General features: G+C 36.5%; 1 protein-coding gene across 2 annotated transcripts in view; it reads right to left on the reverse strand.

The window, feature by feature from the left end:
- Positions 1-6,350: 6,350 nt before the first annotated feature.
- The window catches only part of YWHAE (tyrosine 3-monooxygenase/tryptophan 5-monooxygenase activation protein epsilon), a 39,821-nt gene continuing 25,801 nt past the window's right edge, over positions 6,351-20,370 (reverse strand). The window contains exons 2-7 of one of the 2 annotated variants that reach the window (XM_082370818.1): positions 17,762-17,961; positions 15,291-15,397; positions 14,420-14,626; positions 12,157-12,293; positions 8,961-9,007; positions 7,102-7,323 (exon numbers count right to left, since the gene is read on the reverse strand). In XM_082370818.1, the coding sequence (XP_082226944.1) occupies positions 9,000-9,007; positions 12,157-12,293; positions 14,420-14,626; positions 15,291-15,397; positions 17,762-17,961 (659 nt within the window). In that variant the 3' untranslated portion in view covers positions 7,102-7,323; positions 8,961-8,999. Of the gene's footprint in view, positions 7,324-8,960; positions 9,008-12,156; positions 12,294-14,419; positions 14,627-15,290; positions 15,398-17,761; positions 17,962-20,370 lie in introns of both variants that reach the window. The other variant, XM_082370817.1, reaches the window with a different exon arrangement.

Here is a 20,370-nt window from a genome sequence, read left to right on the forward strand (position 1 = left end):
GGAGGAAATTACGAAGTACAACAAGGAAACTTTTGAGGTTGAAGGCTATCTTGGCTATCTTGATTATGACGATGGTTTTACAAGCGCATACATATCCCCAAACTTCTCAAACTGTATAGTTTACATACATGACTTTTTAAGTCAAATAAAACTGTTTTATGAAAAGAAGTTGTATCTTTCAGAAATTTCCTAAAGACAGGCTAATACACATACAGAATATTTTCCTGTTTTATACATATAAGATTATGCATGTTATGTATCTTACTATTCTCATCTAACATTGTATGCAAATAACTTACGACATTAGCAGAAATGTTTTAGCCTAATTTTTTTAAAACAGCAACATAGTATACATAGTAAGGGTGAACCAAAATTGATGGGCATTTAGGTTATTTCTAATTTGCTATTATAATGCCAAAGTGAACATATTTTACATTTGTAAGCATACACACACAAGCAAAGGGTGCATTCATTTAAAACTTTCATTTATATTGTCCTGTCTCAGGATCTACATAAAACTGTTAGAATTAATAAGTTAACTTAGCAAGGTCATGGAAAACAAAGTCAATATATAGTATTACTATAAGTAGCAACAACCGGAAAATGAAAAAAAATACTATTTAAAATAACACACACAAAAAATCAAATACCTAGAAATTTGTCCAATAAAAAGTACCACACCTCTACATAGAAAACCACAAAACATGGGAATTCCCTGGTGGTCCAGTGGTTAGGATTCGGTGCTATCACTGCTGCGGCCTGGGTTGGACCCCTGGTCGGGGAACTAAGATCCCGCAAGCCACACAGCACGGCCACAAAAAAAAAGAAAAGAAAAAACATTATTGGAAAAAATTAAAGATCTAAATAAATGGAAGAATATACTACGTTCATGGATTAAAAGAACATAATTGTGTAAAGACTGTGTTAATTCTCCCAAATTTATTTATAGATTCAGTAAAAACCTAATCAAAATCCCAGCAGGTTTTTGTTGTTGCTGTTCTATTATTGAAATTAACAAGCTGATTCTAAGGTGTATATGGAAATGCAAAGAGCCAAGAATAATCAGTACAATCGTGAACAACAAAACAACTGGAGGGCTTACATTACCAGATATTGAATTATTTTATTCCTACAGTGTTGCACTGGCACTAGGACAAATAGACCAATGGAACAATGTTGCTGGGTCGATTGAATATCCATATGGAAAAACGTTATTTTTAACGTCTCCCTATTACCATGCACAAAATAGGTTCTAGATGATTCTAGATCGATATGATAGGTCAAACAATGCTTCTAGAAAAACAAAAGATTAACAATCTTGGGGTAGACAAATATTTCTTAAATAGGATACATAAAGCACTTACCTTAAAGGAAAGTACAGATATATTGGACTATATTAAAATTAAGAACTCCTGCTCATCAAAAGACATCATTAAGATAATAAAAAAGCAGGATACAGACTGGGAGAAGATAATTGCAATAACTACAAAGATACACTCTATTCTTAAATATATTAAGACATCCTACAAATCAATAAGAAAATGACAACTTACAGAAAAACAGGCAAAAGAAGATATCCAAATGTCCATAAACATATTAAAAAGTACTCAGTCTCATTAGTCATCAGGAAAACACAAATTAAATCCAGAATGATATCACTACACACCCACCAGAAGGCTACAACTAAAAACAGTGACCACACCAAATGCTAGTGAGGATGTAGAGCAACTGGGATTCTAATACACTGCTGGTAGGACTGTAAAACAGTACAACCACTTTGGAAAACTGTTTTGCAGTATCTACTAAGCTGAACACATGTATTCCCTATGACCCAGCAATTCCATTCTTAGATATATATGCAACATTAATTCATACATGTATATACCAAAAGACATGTAAAAGAATGGCCACAGCAACATTATTTGTAACATCCAAAAACTGAAAATAATCCAATGTCCATCCATAGAACAGGTAGTGGTATACTAATGCAACAGAATACTACATAGTCATAAAAATACACTATTATTACAGGCAATAATATGGACTAATCCCACAAACCTAATGTTAAGAGGAAAAAAAACCAAGCCATTTATGTATATATGCCATTTACATCAAGTTCAAAAACTAAGCAAAATTAATCAATGGCAATATCAAGATACTGGTTCCAGTTGTAGGGGTAAGGGGGTAAATTAATGAGGGCATGGAGTGCTCTACGATGTTGGTCCTGTTCTATTTCTTGATATGAGTGGTGGTTAAATGGTGTGTTCCCTTTGTAAAAATTCTAAGATGTACATCTTTGATGTATTTTTCTTTATACTTGAATAAAAACTTTACTTAAAAAAAATACCAACAATAGTCTTACGTATTCTCTACATCCTCACAACAAAGTATTCTATAAATCTAATCACTGCTAACTATAATCTTAGGCAAGGTGAAATTAGCATCTCGTTTTGGCTTACATATCCTTAATGACGAATGAGGTTAAGTGGAAAAAAAAGTTTTTAAACGTTTATTACTTGAACTCTGCTGAAAGCAAATTCTGAGGGAGTTCAGCAGTTATTGTGGCCTGTTAACACTACAAATGTACCACTAATTAATGGGAAAGAAGCCTTAGGTGCTGAAATAAGCCCTACCACAACCCTATAGCTCCAGAATTCTAAATGCAAAAGGGTCTTTGTGGAAGACTCAGAAACAAGCAATATGGGATGGAAGCATGAGTTCCAAGACTTTTCAGCACAACTGAAAAAAATGGTCAATGATAGCTTTAGACATAGGAAGAAAGCTCCCGGACATGACTCATACCGCAGGGGTTGTGCAAGTACACATTCTTAACATCAATTATGTGAGAAACAAATGTCCAAAACCCAAGGAACTTTTTAAGAACAATAAGACTTAGGTTATCTGGAAAACTCAGTCACAGCACTGCAGCAACTTGACAATCCATAATCACTGGTTATCTATTTGGATTATGGCTCTACTTGTCCAAGCTACACTGTTTTAAATTGGAAGAACTGCTCCACCTGTTAAAAAAAACACTAATTTTTAAATTTCTAAATTAAGCTACAGATTAAGAAACAAATTGCCAAAAAAATTAATCTAGGCAGTAATCCTCTTCTTAGACGGTAGCCACTGAATAGCCCTAAATGTATTTATCATTTATATTCTATTTCCTCAATTCTAATATGAATTATTTATACTACAGCTTAACGTCTACTATAGCTTTTCAAAAAGGCATGGGCTTCCCTGGTGGCGCAGTGGTTGAGAATCTGCCTGCCAATGCAGGGGACATGGGTTCGAGCCCTGGTCTGGGAAGATCCCACATGCTGCGGAGCAACTAGGCCCGTGAGCCAATTACTGAGCCTGTGCGTCTGGAGCCTGTGCTCCGCAACAAGAGAGGCCGCGATAGTGAGAGGCCCACACACCGTGATGAGGAGTGGCCCCCGCTTGCCGCAACTTGAGAAAGCCCTCGCACAGAAACAAAGACCCAACACAGCCATAAATAAATAAATAAATTTAAAAAAAAAAAGGCATATATCAATTGTAAACCATATACTGATCTCAGAAATGTTAAAATGTATTTTTTAGATGATCACTTTAGGGTAGGGAAAATATATTTCAATAAAACACTAACAGCCTAAAAGAAAAAGAATGCTTAATGGTTAAGAATCATACAAACCCAACTCTGAATCCTGTTTGACTACTACTAGCTTTGTGGCTTTGGACAAGTTCCTCAACTTCTCCCATCCCAGTTTTCCTATTTAAAAAACGCAGATGGAAAACTTACCTAATTATCAAGTACCTATGTGCTAGACACTGCCTAATGAGCACAGTGCCTGGTACATAGCTGATACTCAATGTTAGCTATTAGTTGTCAATACCAATCACAAGTCTAGGAACTCAAAGAAATGAGAGATATGTCTTATCTTGTTAGACGGTTTAATTTTGTTGATCTGGGTTGGATCCAGTATCACCACTTCCTCTAAAAGCTCACAATTCCTTTTCAGTAGGCAGAGGAAGGGGGGAGGGGCATGACAGAGGTAGGGAATTAAGAGGTAAACAATACATATAGCCAACATTTTAACTATAAATGGAGTATAACCTTTAAAAACTGTTGTACACCTGAAACTCATTAATATTGCAAATCAGCTATACCTCAATTTTTAAGAAAATTTTGAGGGGGAAAATGAAACTTTAAATCCAAATCAAAGAAAGAAAAACAATTCCTTTAATGAAGCATCCCAGAATTTTACCAGGGATCCCTGTGAACTTGTTAAAAATTTCAAAACAAAGCAAGATTCATCTTTACGCAATTTTTTCAGCATGATCACTCTTCTACTGTCCTAGGATCAAGAGCATAGCAACTAATATGGGATTTTGTTTTGTAAAACTCTCAAGTGGCATTTGTCTAGAGCAGGAGTCACTGTTTATATTATTCCATCAACACGCCCTTACTATGATCTAACTTAAATTCTTGTCTTCCTAGAAAGCAGCAAAATATAATTTTGGAAATCTTCCTTTCTGGCCACCCATCACAGAACCCAAGTATGGGTATAAACCCATTTGTTGCTGCTCCTAACATTTTAGAAAATCTTTGGGTTTAAAACTTTTTTCAAAGCAATTACCAAAAAATCAAAACAACTGCATTCAAGTTGTAATGGTAACTCAAGTTTCTATCGAAATCAACTTATCCTCCCAGATGACTAAACCAGGAGCTGAAAAAAACACTCCACCTCCCAGACAACAGATACAGGAAGTGAAGTAACACTGTCCTCACAGGGCTGTCCCCTTTCTGCAGTCTTCGCTCTCTGTCTTGCAATCTTTGACAGGGATCTTTCTAAAGACCTGTACTAATCACCATTGTCCTTCCTAAGTGCCTTCATTGGTTTCTTTGGATGGCAAGTTCTTTTTTCTCCATACCAAGATTGCCACACCACTGAAAATGCTCATGGCATCCTGAATTTGCTGAAAACAAATAGAAGTCTACACAGTCAACTAAGGAACTCTTTCACTCAACAAATTCATGTGACAACCCAACTTGGCAGAATCACCTCCACAAACCAGACTATTTTGTAAAAAGATTACCTATGTGTTCATTCAAACTCTTCCAAGTCCAGGCATTCACACATTAGTGTTTAGTGTGGGAGCGGCCTGCAAAACCCTGAATCCTATTAGCAGTTTCTTTAAAAATCTGTGATAGAGCTTAACATATTCCTCTAGTTTTGGACTGAGATGCAGCAGACAACACTTGGCAACATTTACTGCTGGAAAAAAACAAATCTGATTATCTTCTTGGAGGTAGCTCCAAAGAGTACAATTTATATACAATCGTCTCCAATTATCTGATGGAAAAGCAATTCACAAAAACATTGTTTATTCTACATACACTTATTTTAATAAGAACTACCAGTACATCACTAATCTACTGATTTCCCAAGTCTTTACTACAAAGAACTCAAGCCCAAGGTTTACTTTTGGTGTCAACATCTCATTTAGCAACGAGTGAAGTGTGGTGAAGCTAGTAGTCTCATACATTGTTGATGGGGCTATAATGTGGAACAATTCTTGGAGGGAGATAGTATTTACCAATTGAAAAGTATATGTTTTCTGACACACGAAATCTAGAAATGTATCATACAGATACACATGCATTTACTGCAGCACCATTTACAATAGCAAGGCTGGAAATAATCTGAATGTCCAAAAGTAGTCAACTGGTTTTTTTCCAAAAATCAGGAGTACATCAATGTGAGGCAGTCATTTGAATGAGACAGATCTCAATGCCTGACAATGATCTATACTAATTAAATATCTATATACACTGATGTCTATGATCTCTGGAAGATATTATTTACATTGAGTGTTTCTAATAAAGGGGACTACCATACCATTGTTTTACCATGTGTACGTGGTACTACTGAGAATGAATTTAATCATTCTTCTCTGTTCCTGTCACTGATTGGGGCAGGGGGGATTTTTCCCTCAGCCTAAGAAGGATTATTCTGACACATTCACACATTCAGCCTTTGGTTGCACAACCCCAAAAATTCCATGCTAGATGATCCACAATTACACCTTGTATTATAAATACACACTGGCACTTTAATGATTAAAATAAACATCGTGTTGTTATCTGGTTTAGAAGACAGGATACTTGCACTACTTATACTTGTTCTTCACAACCAAGTTACAGGTATTTTCCCCCCAGAAATATACATCATTTTTGGGAAACAGACAAGTGATTTACGGAAGGAAAAAAATAAATGGGATCTTTTTCACATTTAGGCAAACAATATCATCAATATGTTCAGACTAGAGATTTTATTTTAGAAGGATAAAGGATGGAGGCGCAATGATGTTTGGCATTTTTAATTTAGGTTTGTTTTATTTAAGTTTAATGTTAATCCATGCTGTGTTTCAGTAAGAACAATACAGATTCTGTATCTGTGGCTCCAGTCAGATATCCAGTAGTACAAATTAGCTTCAAGTTACACATACTGAACAAAAGAGGTTGAGCGAGCGAAGGAGGGGAGGGACGGGGCCCAGGGGGAGAGGGGAGGAGAAGAAACAAAGAATTGAACACGCATGCAGGCTTTTCCATTACCACCTTCAATGCTAACCTGCTTCAGAGGGAGAGTAAAGTAGGCAAGAATGAGCAGCCACGGATTGTTGAACTGTTACCAGCACCATGCTTTTCAGCAACATTTCAGCAGAGTTTGAAACACTTTTTACAGCAAAATCATTACAACAAACTCCCCAAACAACCTTTAACCACCTCAAGCTAACATCCAATTAATTTTAAACATTGGTATAAAATTCAATTTAAACAATTAGAAAAAGGGAAAATGATACCACATACACCTCTATAGTGTGATTAACCTTTCTCTTAGATGCTTGCATCACCTAAAAGTCTAATGGCTTTCAAATGTAATTTCCATTTCTAATGGTGATCTTGCCACATCTGGCAGGAGACAATACAGTAATGCTGAAAAAGCCTCTATGCAGTCCTGTTAGTGTCTTAAAGAACCTAAAAGCTGGAACCAGTAAAATCCACAGAAATTCACTCTTGCCTTTAAGAACTTTTGAAGACTGTTTTTAAAAAAAAAAAAACAAAAACAAAAACAAAAACCAACAGGGCAGGAACCTAAATTCTGAGACCAAATGTAAAAGTCAGATTTGGTGGTTCTCAGTGACAATGGGGGAATTTCCAAGAGGGGTGGGATGGGAAGGTGTGGGGTGGTCAGAGATGGTTTCTCTTGTTGGCTTTTATGTCTCACTGATTTTCATCTTCCACATCCTGCAGCGCTTCTTTATTCTGCTCTTCACCTGCAAAGAAGAATGACAGTTAGTTATTTCATAATGACTAAACTAGGCTGTTGTGGTCATAAAGGTATCATTCCAAGCATAGACTCCTTATATTTGCTACAATTGGTTTAAACACAGACAGGCAAAGGATTTCTACCTTGACACCTGAGATGCCTAAGCCAAGAGGTGCTGCTGGATCAAGGTCCTGAATGATCAACAGGATGAAAAAAAGAATTGATGCACAGTAAAAGTCAGTGTTTTTATGCTAAAAAAGCTCTTAAGTAGACAGCCAAGGTAACCATATTATTAAAATGATTTTCAAGCTTTCATGTATATCTTGAGTCAAAATACTCTTTCTCAATAACCTCACCTCTTCAAGAACCAAGAGTACTTCATAATTTTTTGCAAAATCTAATTTTTCTGCAGGTCCCATTATCAGAAATGTTTCAATAAGAGAACTGAGCAGCAAAATTCTTCAAAGGAGTTCTACAGTTTTAGAGGGAGGATTCTGCTTTTGTAAACGAATATTTTACACATTTTGTATCCTGGACAGTCACACCAAACCATAACCACAATTTCTCACTCCAAAGTGGAATAGCATGCTCAAAGTAAACCAGACCACTGAGGTTATTAAAGAAGGGCATTTGGACCAGTTCTCTCATGCCACTTTTCTTTTCCCTTTGAACATGATGATTAGCCTGAGGAGTTTCAACTGCACTATGACATGCAACAGAAAGCCAGCCTATTTACCAGAGAATCATCTACCTATTAATAAGCATTAAATAAGTCAGCCATAATAAGGAAGCATGCAGGCTTTTGCCAAAAAATAAACGGGTAAAAGTTACATTCTTCTTCTTTAACAAACCACTTGTAATTCCTATGTAGTTACTAGTTTGATCAAAATAAATGAAAAATCAATTAACTAACCCAACAATCATAATATGATAGTTCAGACAACCCATCCATTCATAGTGCTTGTTAAATTACTTAATTAGAATGGACAAATGACACTAAGACCGGCTGCCTACAGACATAAAGCAAAACTCTGAGGAATGCTTTTAAACAGTCTTAAAGACCTTGATACAATAAATGTTGTCATGGCAATAAGGGTTAAGTAAAGGTAGTTTCAGTGTTTTTAACATTTCTTTTGTGATAAAAATATTTGACATTGATTGTTTAAGTCTAAAAGTACTTAATGTACATAAAGATTTTTGACTCACATTTAGAAAAAGACGTGCAAGGAAAGACAAAAGTAACTATTTACTGAGGGAAGAAATGATGGTCCACCCAACTGTTCCCCCAAAGAACAATAATGTATTCAAACTTAGGAAATGGTAGGAATGTTCACTCTCATTTTTAACAGCCATACACTGCCAAAATACGGTTAACATACAACAATAGAGCACACTCTAATTTACTCATAAGCAACCATTAGATTTGCCAAAAGTTCCAAGTAACTTTGGCATAAAAATACTGTCACATAAGTCACACCCAAACAGAGGTAGACAGGGGTAGCAGATCATAAATGTCTTAGAAGGTTTCACATCCTGGAATGTAGAACAAGCAGTTTTTTAAGCGACAAGATGATGATATGCAGGCATGATTAGTGAAGAACCAAAACCAAAAGCAGAATTCACTGTGCCATGATAATGACTTACAAAGTAGAGTTTTTAGGAAAGGAAGAGTTGGATTTTCCTTTAGGAATCTATATTGCAAGGAGAAAGGGAGGGAGAACAATCATATGAAAGCAACATTACAAGAAAAATAAACCAAGAGCAGGGCAAAGGAAAACATCAATGATTTAGGGGAGTCAGATTTTGGTCTTTTTACTTTGTATGAACTTCACTCTAAGAAATAATCTGTTCCTTTTTAAGAGGAAGAAATAATATCCTCTTAAAAGGTATACAGAAGGGGGGCAAAAAGATACATACATATCTTCAGATACATATTTCTTTGCCCAGTTTCTAGATTTGGGGGGGAGGAGGGGAACGGGCAGAGAGAACACATTTCCTCTCTATGGACTTGTGTATTTAACAGTCCTCTGACCACAGGTTAAGAGAAAAGGACTGAAATCACTTGATGAGAAAAAGTGGTGCTCCCTTTAAAGAATTATGTTTCAACAGACCCAGACAGACATTAACATATTCTGCAGTTAAAAACATATAAACGTGTAAGTAAAGGCCTGTGAACAACATATACTTCTTCCTTTACAAACCCTCAATTCAAAAGGTTTTTGACACCATTTTTCATATTTAAAGTAAAAAAGAAGAAAACCATCTAAATAATCCTTAAAATAAATGCAAGTAACATCCTGACCAATTTCATGACCAAAATTCTTCTACATTCAGCATTGATTCTAAATTACAAAACCAGTTTAATGAAACATGTAACACTCTACCTTTTAGCAAAACTGGCAAATAATTTCCTAGTACCGACAACAATTTGTAAATTCAGATAGCTTGTTAATATTGCTAAAATTTCAAGATAGACCACTTGAATTTTTCACATTAAACTGCTTCATAATTCCAAATATTTTGTGACAAACCTCTTAAATGAAAATCAGTCTGTTTCAACCAAATTTAATTAATTGGTCAATTTACAAAGTGAAAAGGAATTGATGCAACTGAATTTCACTAGATTTTTAAGTGTTTTAGGATTAAAGAGAAATCTACCCTAAAATGTAATAAAACATTTTGTACAAAGAACCTTCCCAACTATGAAAACGTAAGAAATCTAAAGGTACCCTATTTTTAAATGATCCATTTCATAAAACAATGCTCAATAACCAAGAAAAAGCATATCTTTGGTTCTGTATAAAAATGGAGTGACATACAGTCTACCCTCAATCAATTCTTGGTTATGAGTGATAATGAAAAATACAGACTTTATTTATTTTTGTAATCTAGCAACTTAGTCATAAGAGCTGGCATCAAATGTCTAAAAAAATTTGCCTTTCAAAGTCACCTTCTTTTTGTTATTTTTCACCCTCAAAAAAACATCCCCAGAGGTCAAAGAGGTATAGAGCTTACTTATATTATAGGTCAATACTGCTTACCAAACTCTCCACATGCTTTCCTTTTATCCCCTCAAACAGGCAGAGAGATATTAGTCTTCTCTGAGCTGGGGGTGACTGTGAAGAGTCCACAGCTATCTGGCCATTCTTCTTAGTAGTTATTGTTAGAATACAATAGAATTTAAAGCTGGAAGGAACCTTAGTCATTAGTTCAGAGACGGTTACATTGGTTTTGAGTCCCACAGACTGGTAGTGGTTGCCCCTCAAGTGCTGTGTTGAATGAAAAGTCATCTGTGGCTCCATCTGGCTTTGTTGGTAAAGTGAGCAAGTAGGTCACATGTGCCACATATCTCAAGCCAACCCTAGTCAAGTTTCTAAATAGTTCATCAAGCTGGTGCACTTTAGAAGCTGAGTCACCTAATTCTCACTTCAGTACCATGACCCAAGATAATTCTAAAATCTGACTCTATCCTTCCACTGCCAACCTACATGCCCTGACACCCATTTTCAAATACATCTTTAAAAAGTATGTTTCCAAATACAGTACAACATGTTGGTTTGACCAATGGAAAGTACAGCTAGCCTCAAGCAATACAACATATGCTTCAGTTTGGGTAATACACTCTTAAAGGATCTGTAGCTGAAAGTGACAAGAAATTTTATTTCCACTCGCCATACCACCACCACCAATTACAAAAACTCTCATAATTATCATGCCACACTAGTTTGTGTCCATCTCCCCGTCCCATCCCCCCCCCAATGATGTACCATGGATTAAAACAATTCTTTAGAAATGGGCAGAATAAAATATCCTTTAAAATCAAGAAATGTGACAAATTTGGCCTTTTACATCTGGAAGAAACATTAAGCACCCACCCCACCCCACCCCACCACCCATCACAAGATTAAATTTTATAAAATATTCTAGTAACTATTTACAACTGCAATGCTAGAAAACAAGACACTACACCACACCTCTTAAATAAGGACCTATGGGCAGGACATGCCATTTGTTGTGTAGAATACAGAGGTAAACTAGTTCTTTTTTTAGATAAGATTTCCACACAGAAAAGATGCTTCATAAATATCTACTTATAACCATCTAGTTTTTGGGTTTTTTTTTAACATCTTTATTGGAGTATAATTGCTTTGCAATGGTGCGTTTCTGCTTTATAACAAAGTGAATCAGTTATACATATACATATGTTCCCATATCTCTTCCCTCTTGCGTCTCCCTCCCTCCCACCCTCCCTATCCCACCCCTCTAGGTGGTCACAAAGCACTGAGCTTATCTCCCTGTGCTATGCGGCTGCTTCCCACTAGCTATCTATTTTACGTTTGGTAGTGTATATATGTCCATGCCACTCTCTCACTTTGTCACAGCTTACCCTTCTCCCTAACTATCTAGTTTTAACCTGAGGATTACCACTCAGCCAAAGCAGTGATCATGACAATCAAATACAATTAACCTTAGACCCCCTAAAATCGAATCTGAGGAATGATAATATGAACTGCTTCCTTTCCCTCCATCTTTCAAAACACAGTGTGAGAGAAGAGGTAAACTAAGTTTAGCAAACAGTATTAGAGGCAAAACTTTAAATCTCTGAATATTAACAAAAGATCCCCTTTCCCAAACAGTTATTTTATTTTATCATCTTACAGACCAAAATGGAAGACTGTACTTTGATATCATTTCCGGTAAAGGCAGTAATCAAAATTTGATAGTTTGGAGGATAGGCTGTTGACTCTAAATTGTAGCTTAATGTAAAGAAATCCCAACTTCTAAGAGTAAACAGGTCCAACAACTGAAAGAGACAACACTTTAACTTCAGTCTCCTTACCATCACCCTGCATGTCTGAAGTCCATAGTGTCAGATTATCACGTAATAACTGCATGATAAGCGTAGAGTCCTTATAGCTTTCTTCACTCAGCGTATCCAGTTCTGCAATTGCATCATCAAAAGCTGCTTTTGCCAACCTACAAGTGTTTACATAAATGTATTACAAAAATAAACTAAAAAAGTCCAAAACCAGAATTGGAAATGACGTTAAGTTAAATTTCAGTCTTTTCTTCAGTTATCACACAGTAATAGCGACACTGAATGCTTGGGTTTAGGCACTGAAATAAAGGAAAAGCAGATGTAACTTATGAAAATTAACTTCCTATTAACTCCCTTTTTAATTTTGTAATCCATTAACTTTGGAACTAGTGGAACTTTTAGAGTTCCACTTATGACTATGCTTTTGACAAGTAGACCAAATCCCATTCTAATCCATCACCAAAATACATGCATATTAAAGGTATCTCCAAATTCTAGTCAACAGTTCACTTATTTAACAAAGTTTTAATGCAAAAAGAGAAAATTCTGGGACAGTATCTCACAGTTTAATCCAATAGAATTTAATGTTAATGGAGCAAGGAAGAATAATAGGCAATCTAGAACTCACAAAAATGTGATCATATAAGCCAATTACTACAGTTAAAACGAAACAAAATTCACATTCACTTATTGAGTACTGTGTACTATGTACACCAAGTGACGATGGGCACGGGGTGGGGAAAAGAAAAGAGGAAAGAGAGACATAACCTGGGTCCACAATGAACTTTTTAAAACATCTAAGAATAGAGGAACTGACACATAAATAACTACTATAAAAGGAGGATGAAGTGCTATCCTGGAGAAAGTACTTTAGGGACCCAAGAGGAGGAACAAATGGGGAAGTCATATTTGAACTAATTAATGGGTAGGAAAAGAGCACAAATGGCACACTTCAGATTAAAGCAAAAGCATGGAAAGGACTAAGTTGAAGCTACGTGTGGGACAGCTAGCCTGGAGAATGGCAATGAAAGACCAGTACTATCAGCTAAACAGCTATAGCTTCTTTATTAGTTAAGACATATTACCTGTTTGGGTAAACTCGACTAGCAACATTTAGAATGTGTTTAGATAAATTAATATTTATTTGCATTCAAATGAATCCACCTTACATCAGGAAAATCCTTTCATGGAATATCTGATTCCTACATACTCAAGAACACTGAAGTTACAAAGAACAAATACATTATTCCTATTATATGAGGTATCTAAAATAGGCAAACTCATAAAGACAAAGTAGAGATTACCAGGGACTGGGGCAGAGGGACATATGGAGTTATTGTTTAGTGATTAGTTCGTTTCAGGTGATGAAAAAGTTTTAGAAATAGTGGTGACAGACAATATTGTGGGTGTACTTAATGTCACTGAATTGCACATTTAAAAACAAAATGCTAGGGCTTCCCTGATGGCGCAGTGGTTAAGAATCCGCCTGCCAATGCAGGGGACAGGGGTTTGAGCCCTGGTCCCGGAAGATCCCACATGCCGCGGAGCAACTAAGCCTGTGTGCTACAACTACTGAGCCTGTGCTCTAGAGCCCGCAAGCCACAACTACTGAAGCCCGCGTGCCTAGAGCCCGTGCTCCGCAACAAAAGAAGCCACCGCAACGAGAAGCCCACGCACCGCAACGAAGACCCAATGCAGCCAATAAACAAATAAATTAATTAATTAAATTTAAAAAAAAAACAGAATGCTAAACTTCATGTTATGTATATTTAAAAAGTAAAAAGCTATGCACATGAAAATATTCCTCAAATTTATATGTGTATCAAAAATTGGGAACAATCTGAAGTATAAATGGTGGAGTACTTTTACATACATCAATAAAATGCCAAATTTTATGATAGAAAATACAAAATGACGTACACTAAGAGCATAACTATATTAAACACATGCTATAAAGACTGAAAGCTAATATACAGAAATGAAGATAATTCTATTATGAAAATTCCTCATTCCTTCCTCTTACTCTGTAACAAGATTCTTTTCAATCTACCAATCAAATTTTTCCCCATCAACATAATTATCCTAACTGCTATCCTAGTGAAATGAGATAGGTCTGTCTTCATATCATCCAGAACAGCTGCATTAAAAGCCAAAATAATTCTTTATTACAGGGCCAAGCCAACAAAGGCAGTCCCAAGGAACAAGACAAAAAACAAGTAGCTATTCTCCTTTGTAACCTTTTTTACTTTCATAGTGAGAGCGTTTGTTCTCTTTCATGACCTACCTGCAGGCACGGTCAGGGGAATTAAGAATTTCATAGTAGAATACGGAGAAATTGAGAGCAAGACCTAAGCGAATGGGATGTGTTGGTGGAAGTTCTGTCATTGCAATATCACTAGCAGCTTTATAAGCCACTAGGCTGTTCTCCGCAGCTTCCTTCCTGTCATTTCCTGTGGCAAATTCAGCCAGATACCTGTGGTAGTCCCCTTTCCTAAAACAAAACAAAAATAAAAGAACAGAATTAGGAATAATGCTTTTTAAATAAGTTGTTAAAAATTTTCTATATTACATAAGATCAAGTATGTGACAAAAACATGAAACAGGTATACTTCAATAATTTCAAAAAGTCTCTTTCAGGAATGACTGACTCATCTATTTAGTTTTCCTCCTCAGAGATTTCACATTGCCAAATATAAGCAAAATCCTAGAGAAATTAACTGAAAAGTCTCAAAAATCAACAAATTTATCACTTGATAGACAAGAATTAAATATAAAAAGTGGTTCCAAAGAATGGCACAACAGTTTGTTAATCATGAAATAAAACTTCCATATAAATTGTTAAGACTGAACTGTGTAATGCACTGCTTGTAGCTAGGGGGGCAGCCCCACACAAGCAAATGAATATAAATAGGTAAAGCGAAACCTAGTACATTTTTACAGTAATAGTCTGACCACCTTAAATGCAGTAATATTGATTCTTCTTAGCAGTGAATCTGCAAATGAGTATTCAAAAATTAATTTAATTCTTGAGACTCACTCCTCCCGTAACTATCTTTCCAACATTAAATAAAATGTTGTAAACCTACATAAAAAAGTGATGATTTTAAGAGAGCCAACATTTAATCTGACATTTTCCCTTCTAGTATAGAACCTACATTTTATAATAGAAAACCTTGGACTCGCCAGTGTTAGCTGCTGGAATGAGGTGTTTGTCCAGTACATCCAGAATGTCACAACAGATTAACTTTAGCTCAGTCTCAACCTGAAAAAAAAGTCAGAAAAATTGTTTAAGAAATTATATATAAATTATCACATTCTATCTCTTGTTTTGGAGAAGAGAACATGCATACCCTTCTCCAAACCGCCCTTCCCTCTCTTGACACAAAAGCAGAGAAAAGTTGTCTCCGGTTTATGGAAAGTCTTTCTTCCTATGTGCCATTACTTAAGTGCTTAAAAAAAAACCTCACGGTTCAGCTACAGAACTAACAGTGATTACTACTTACTAAGTGCAGCACATTTATATTAAGTAGCTTCTTTAATGAGGTAGCAACTATTATCTCCACTTACATGGGAAAACAAAGATTACTATATTTGCCCAAAGATCACTAACTTAAAGAACTTAGAGGCAGAGTGAGAACTTGAACCCAGGTAAGGTTGCATGGTTGGAGTCACAGTTTGTAAGGGATGGAATAAAAATTCAAACCAAGGTATTCTGCTTCCAAGGCTCACATTTCTAACCACTACTATGCTCAACAGCCAACCACCTGAGTGGTAGATCCATAGCCAGTTACAACACCAAAAATCTGTAAACTAAAGGAAATATTGCCACTCGTCCCAATTCGTTTATCATGCCAAAAACGCACACTACTCCTAAACATATATACACAGTCTGCTTTCCATTTTCTATTACTACAGTGACATTGTTCAACCTTTCCAAATTCATTTCATGCCCTCTGGAACCTCCTCCTTCCCACTGTAAATAATTCGCCCACTCTCTCTTCTCCTATAATCTCATTCTGATTCTAAGTAAAACCAGCTCTCTCCTGAATGAACTAACTTCTTTATGGCTTTTCAAGTAAAGATAGACTGCTCTAAGAGAAGGATGATTTCTGAATCTCTTTAACTCCTCACTGACTCAGTATGACTGCTCTCCTAATACTCCAAACCCTTCCTCCTTGGAAGCTCATCCACTATGTTTTAATTTCTCAATTTCTGTTATCAGTAGATCTCCGCAGGCTCTTCACCCACATTCACTGAGTATCTACAGCTTACCTCTCCAATTCCGGGTATCACACACCAAGGTATTATCATGTTCCTTTCAACACAGTTCCTTCATCTCAACTCCATGACCTTCACTTGTCCATACTCCTAACTATGCTGTTCTATCCTGGAAGTCTTAAATTCCAGCCTCTTGACTCTTTCATCTTCTCCCAATTTATCAGTTCCTCTCTTTGTTTCCTGTTTCCTTTCCTACTTATCCCAAATCCCACAATCTAGTTCACAGACTTACCGCTTTAGCACTTTCTCATTTCCTCATCCCTCTGAGACACCAAACTTGTCTACCGACAATCCATATTGTTTGTTTCAACATATTTGAAAGTAATGGTCACACTGGTACCAGCTAACCACCTTCTCTGTAACCCCAGGTATGTTACTTAATCACTCAGAACACCTGTTTTCCCATCTATGAACTGGAGTAATACCTACCCTTTACACGGTCATTTAAAGATTAAATACAGTATCTTACACAATTATATATATTACAAATATCTCCCCGTGTTAGTCAATAAACGTTTCCCTTTTCCCTCCCCCTACCAAGTTTACTACTCCCCATGCTAACTTTGTGACTGCTTCTGTTATTTCCCTCACTGTACTCTTAAGAGTGTGTTTAGAATCAGTTTCTCAACAGTGGGGGGCTATTCTATGCATAACAGGATGCTCAGCAGTATCCCCATTTCTACCCACTAAAATACCAGCAGAGCTGTCAAGTTGTGACAACCAAAAATGTCTCTAGACATTGCCAAATGTCCTCTGAGGAGCAAAGTCACCTCTGGTTGAGAACTAGATCAAACTTTCTTGACCAAAACCCACAATAAAAACATTACATATCTGTATATACCCACATGTAATATGTGAAACAATAACTTTATGAAATAATGTCCAATGCCCTCTGATACTTTCTGTTCTATTAAAAAAACAATGACTAGACTGATCTTCCATAAAGATATTAACTGTAACTGTCTCAACTTTGCACATAACACCTAGCAACTGGTGTGGCATATAATAGGCACACAAATATTTGTTAAATTGTCCTGAATGGTAATTTCAAGTCACTCAATGAAGTATTTTGTAGTTACCACAATAAAAACAAAGATTAAATTAGTTCTTTACTTGTGTGGTGCTCAACACTACTCTCTGCAGCTTCCAAGAAAAAAAAGTTCTCCTCTGTCCCGAAATACTGTATAGCCTGTAATTCCCAATCCAGGTGAGTGAAAGATGTAAATCCATTAAAATGTAAAATATACATTACACAGGTATACAACAATGTGTGTACTAGGCTATGTTCTAAACAGTCCACCACCTAAGACATCATTCTTTAAACTTGTCTAGGATATGACAATCTCACCATTTGCCGATATTCCCGAATCATTTTTAGTTTGTCTTCTCCTCCCTTGTTTTCTTCTTTCTGTTCAATGCTGCTGATTATTCTCCAGGAAGCTCTTCTAGCTCCAATCACATTTTTATATGCAACAGATAGGAGATTTCTTTCTTCAACTGTCAACTCCACATCCATCCCTGCTACTTTCTTCATTGATTCCACCATTTCTATAAGTGAGAAGTAAAATGAGACCGTACAAACTATGTTTTGTTGAAACATCCCTATCACAGTAGATCTTTTTCTGTCAAGCTAATGTAAAACAAAAAACAAATTTTTTAACAAAATAACTTCACAATCATCAAAACTAGTATGAGTAAAAAACTAAAACCGGGCTTCCCTGGTGGCGCAGCGGTTGAGAATCTGCCTGCCAATGCAGGGGACACGGGTTCGAGCCCTGGTCCGGGAAGATCCCACATGCCGCGGAGCAACTGGGCCCGTGAGCCACAATTACTGAGCCTGCGCGTCTGGAGCCTGTGCTCCGCAACAAGAGAGGCCGCGATAGTGAGAGGCCCGCGCACCGCGATGAAGAGTGGCCCCCGCTTGCCGCAACTGGAGAAGGCCCTCGCACAGAAACGAAGACCCAACACAGCCATAAGTAAATAAATAAATAAATAAAATTAAAGAAAAAAAAAAGGAATCTACCTTAAAAAAAAAAAAAAAAAACTAAAACCATTTAAAAGATAAAGTAAATTAAGAGCCCAGAAAAAACAGGATCTAGAATATAAATTGTATGGAACCAAAATGACTTCATACAGTATCAAGTATAATTCACTATGGCTTGGAGGCATCTCTCCCATATTAAGAGAACTAGGAGTGCACACCTATCCATTTCCCAGTAAAAATAATTCAGCTAGCAGTTTAAAACAAAAGTTTTAAATTTACAGGCTCTAAAATGCATTTTCTTCTCAAACAAATTATTCCCCAATTAAATACAAATAAACTGAACTTCCCCAAAAAGTAGTCACTGGAGAAAAGGGAATTCATTCATATAGCAAACATATACTGAGCATTTGGTTAGTCACAAACACAAACTTATCTCTGGGTATTTGCAATCCTTCCTCCTTTAGAAGGGCACTGTCCACCTCCTATGAATTCATTCATCAGAAAAGTTTTGTATGGTTCTCATTTGTCACCACTAGGTGGCGAGCAAAGAAAGGGGCCCAGATAAACCTTGGGAGATCCCAAGTACAGGAAAAAATAGTTAATAAAACGCACGTGAACGCAAAGGAAGAGCCAAAAACAGCTCAATAAACACTAACTGAATAAATATATTAATGAAAACTATGCTTTTAGAAAAAACTAAATGCCATATTAGCACGTGGCTCTCTAACTTTTACTAAGTCAGAATTTTTGGTGATGAGACCCAAGGATCTGCGTTTTAACAAGCACCCTTAGCACACATTCTAAGCATAAGCATACCTTAAAGTACGATGCAGATGGTGACTTTATGAAACACTGCTTAATGATATGATAAATTATGTGTAATCCCAGGAAATGATATGTTTCCAAAAATTAGCCCTTCAGGAATATCAAGAAGTTACATAGTGGGGGGAGTTCCCTGGTGGTGCAGTGGTTAAGAATCCACCTTCCAATGCAGGGGACTCAGGTTCAGCCCCTGGTCGGGGAACTAAGATCCCACATGCTGCGGGGGCAACTAAGCCCGAGTGCCACAACTACTGAGCCGGCAAGCCACAACTAGAGAACCTACATGCCACAACTACTGAGCCCACACACTCTGGAGCCCGCGCACCACAACTAAAGAAAAGCAAGTGTGCCGCAATGAAGAGCCCACGTGCTGCAACAAAAGATCCCACATGCCGCAATGAAGATCCCGCATTCTGCAACCAAGACCTGACCCAACCAAATAAATAAATAAATATTTTTTTAAAAATAGAAGTTAAATAGAAATATTAAGATGGTATGATCTTTAGAAAACAATTCAGTAGTTTCTTAGAGTTCAACACTGTAAGACTAAGCAAGCCCACTCCTAGGTATCACCCAAGAGATACGAATATATATCTTCACAAAGACTTTTTTACATACATGTCCACAGCAACTTTATTCATAATAGCCAAAAGGTGAAAACAACCCAAATGTCCATCCATACCATGGAATACTACTCAAGAATAAAAAAGAATGAACTACTGATGCAAGTAACAACATGGATGAATTTCAAACAACATGATGCTAACTGAAAAAAGCCAAACCAGGGAGGGAGGCTCAAGAGTGAGGGGATATGGGGACATATGTATACTTATAGCTGATTCACTTTGTTGTACAACAGAAACTAACACAACATTGTAAAGCAATTATACTCCCATAAAGACATTTAAAAAAAAAAAAAAAAGGAAAAAAGCCAGACCAAAAAGGACTATAATTCCATTTAAATCAAGTTATAGAAAATGCAAAACTATAAAGGCAGAAAGCAAGTAAGTGGTTACCAAGATATGGGGGTGAAGTGAGAGGCTTGTGAGCAAAGGAGTACAAGGGAAATTTGGGGGGTAACAGAATTGTTCTACCGTGGTGGTTACACAACTGAATACATTTATCAAAACAATGAAATTGGTACTTCGCTG

Source organism: Balaenoptera borealis (genome assembly GCF_965194805.1).
Source record: "Balaenoptera borealis genome assembly, chromosome: 20".
In the NCBI taxonomy this organism is placed as follows: domain Eukaryota; kingdom Metazoa; phylum Chordata; class Mammalia; order Artiodactyla; family Balaenopteridae; genus Balaenoptera; species Balaenoptera borealis.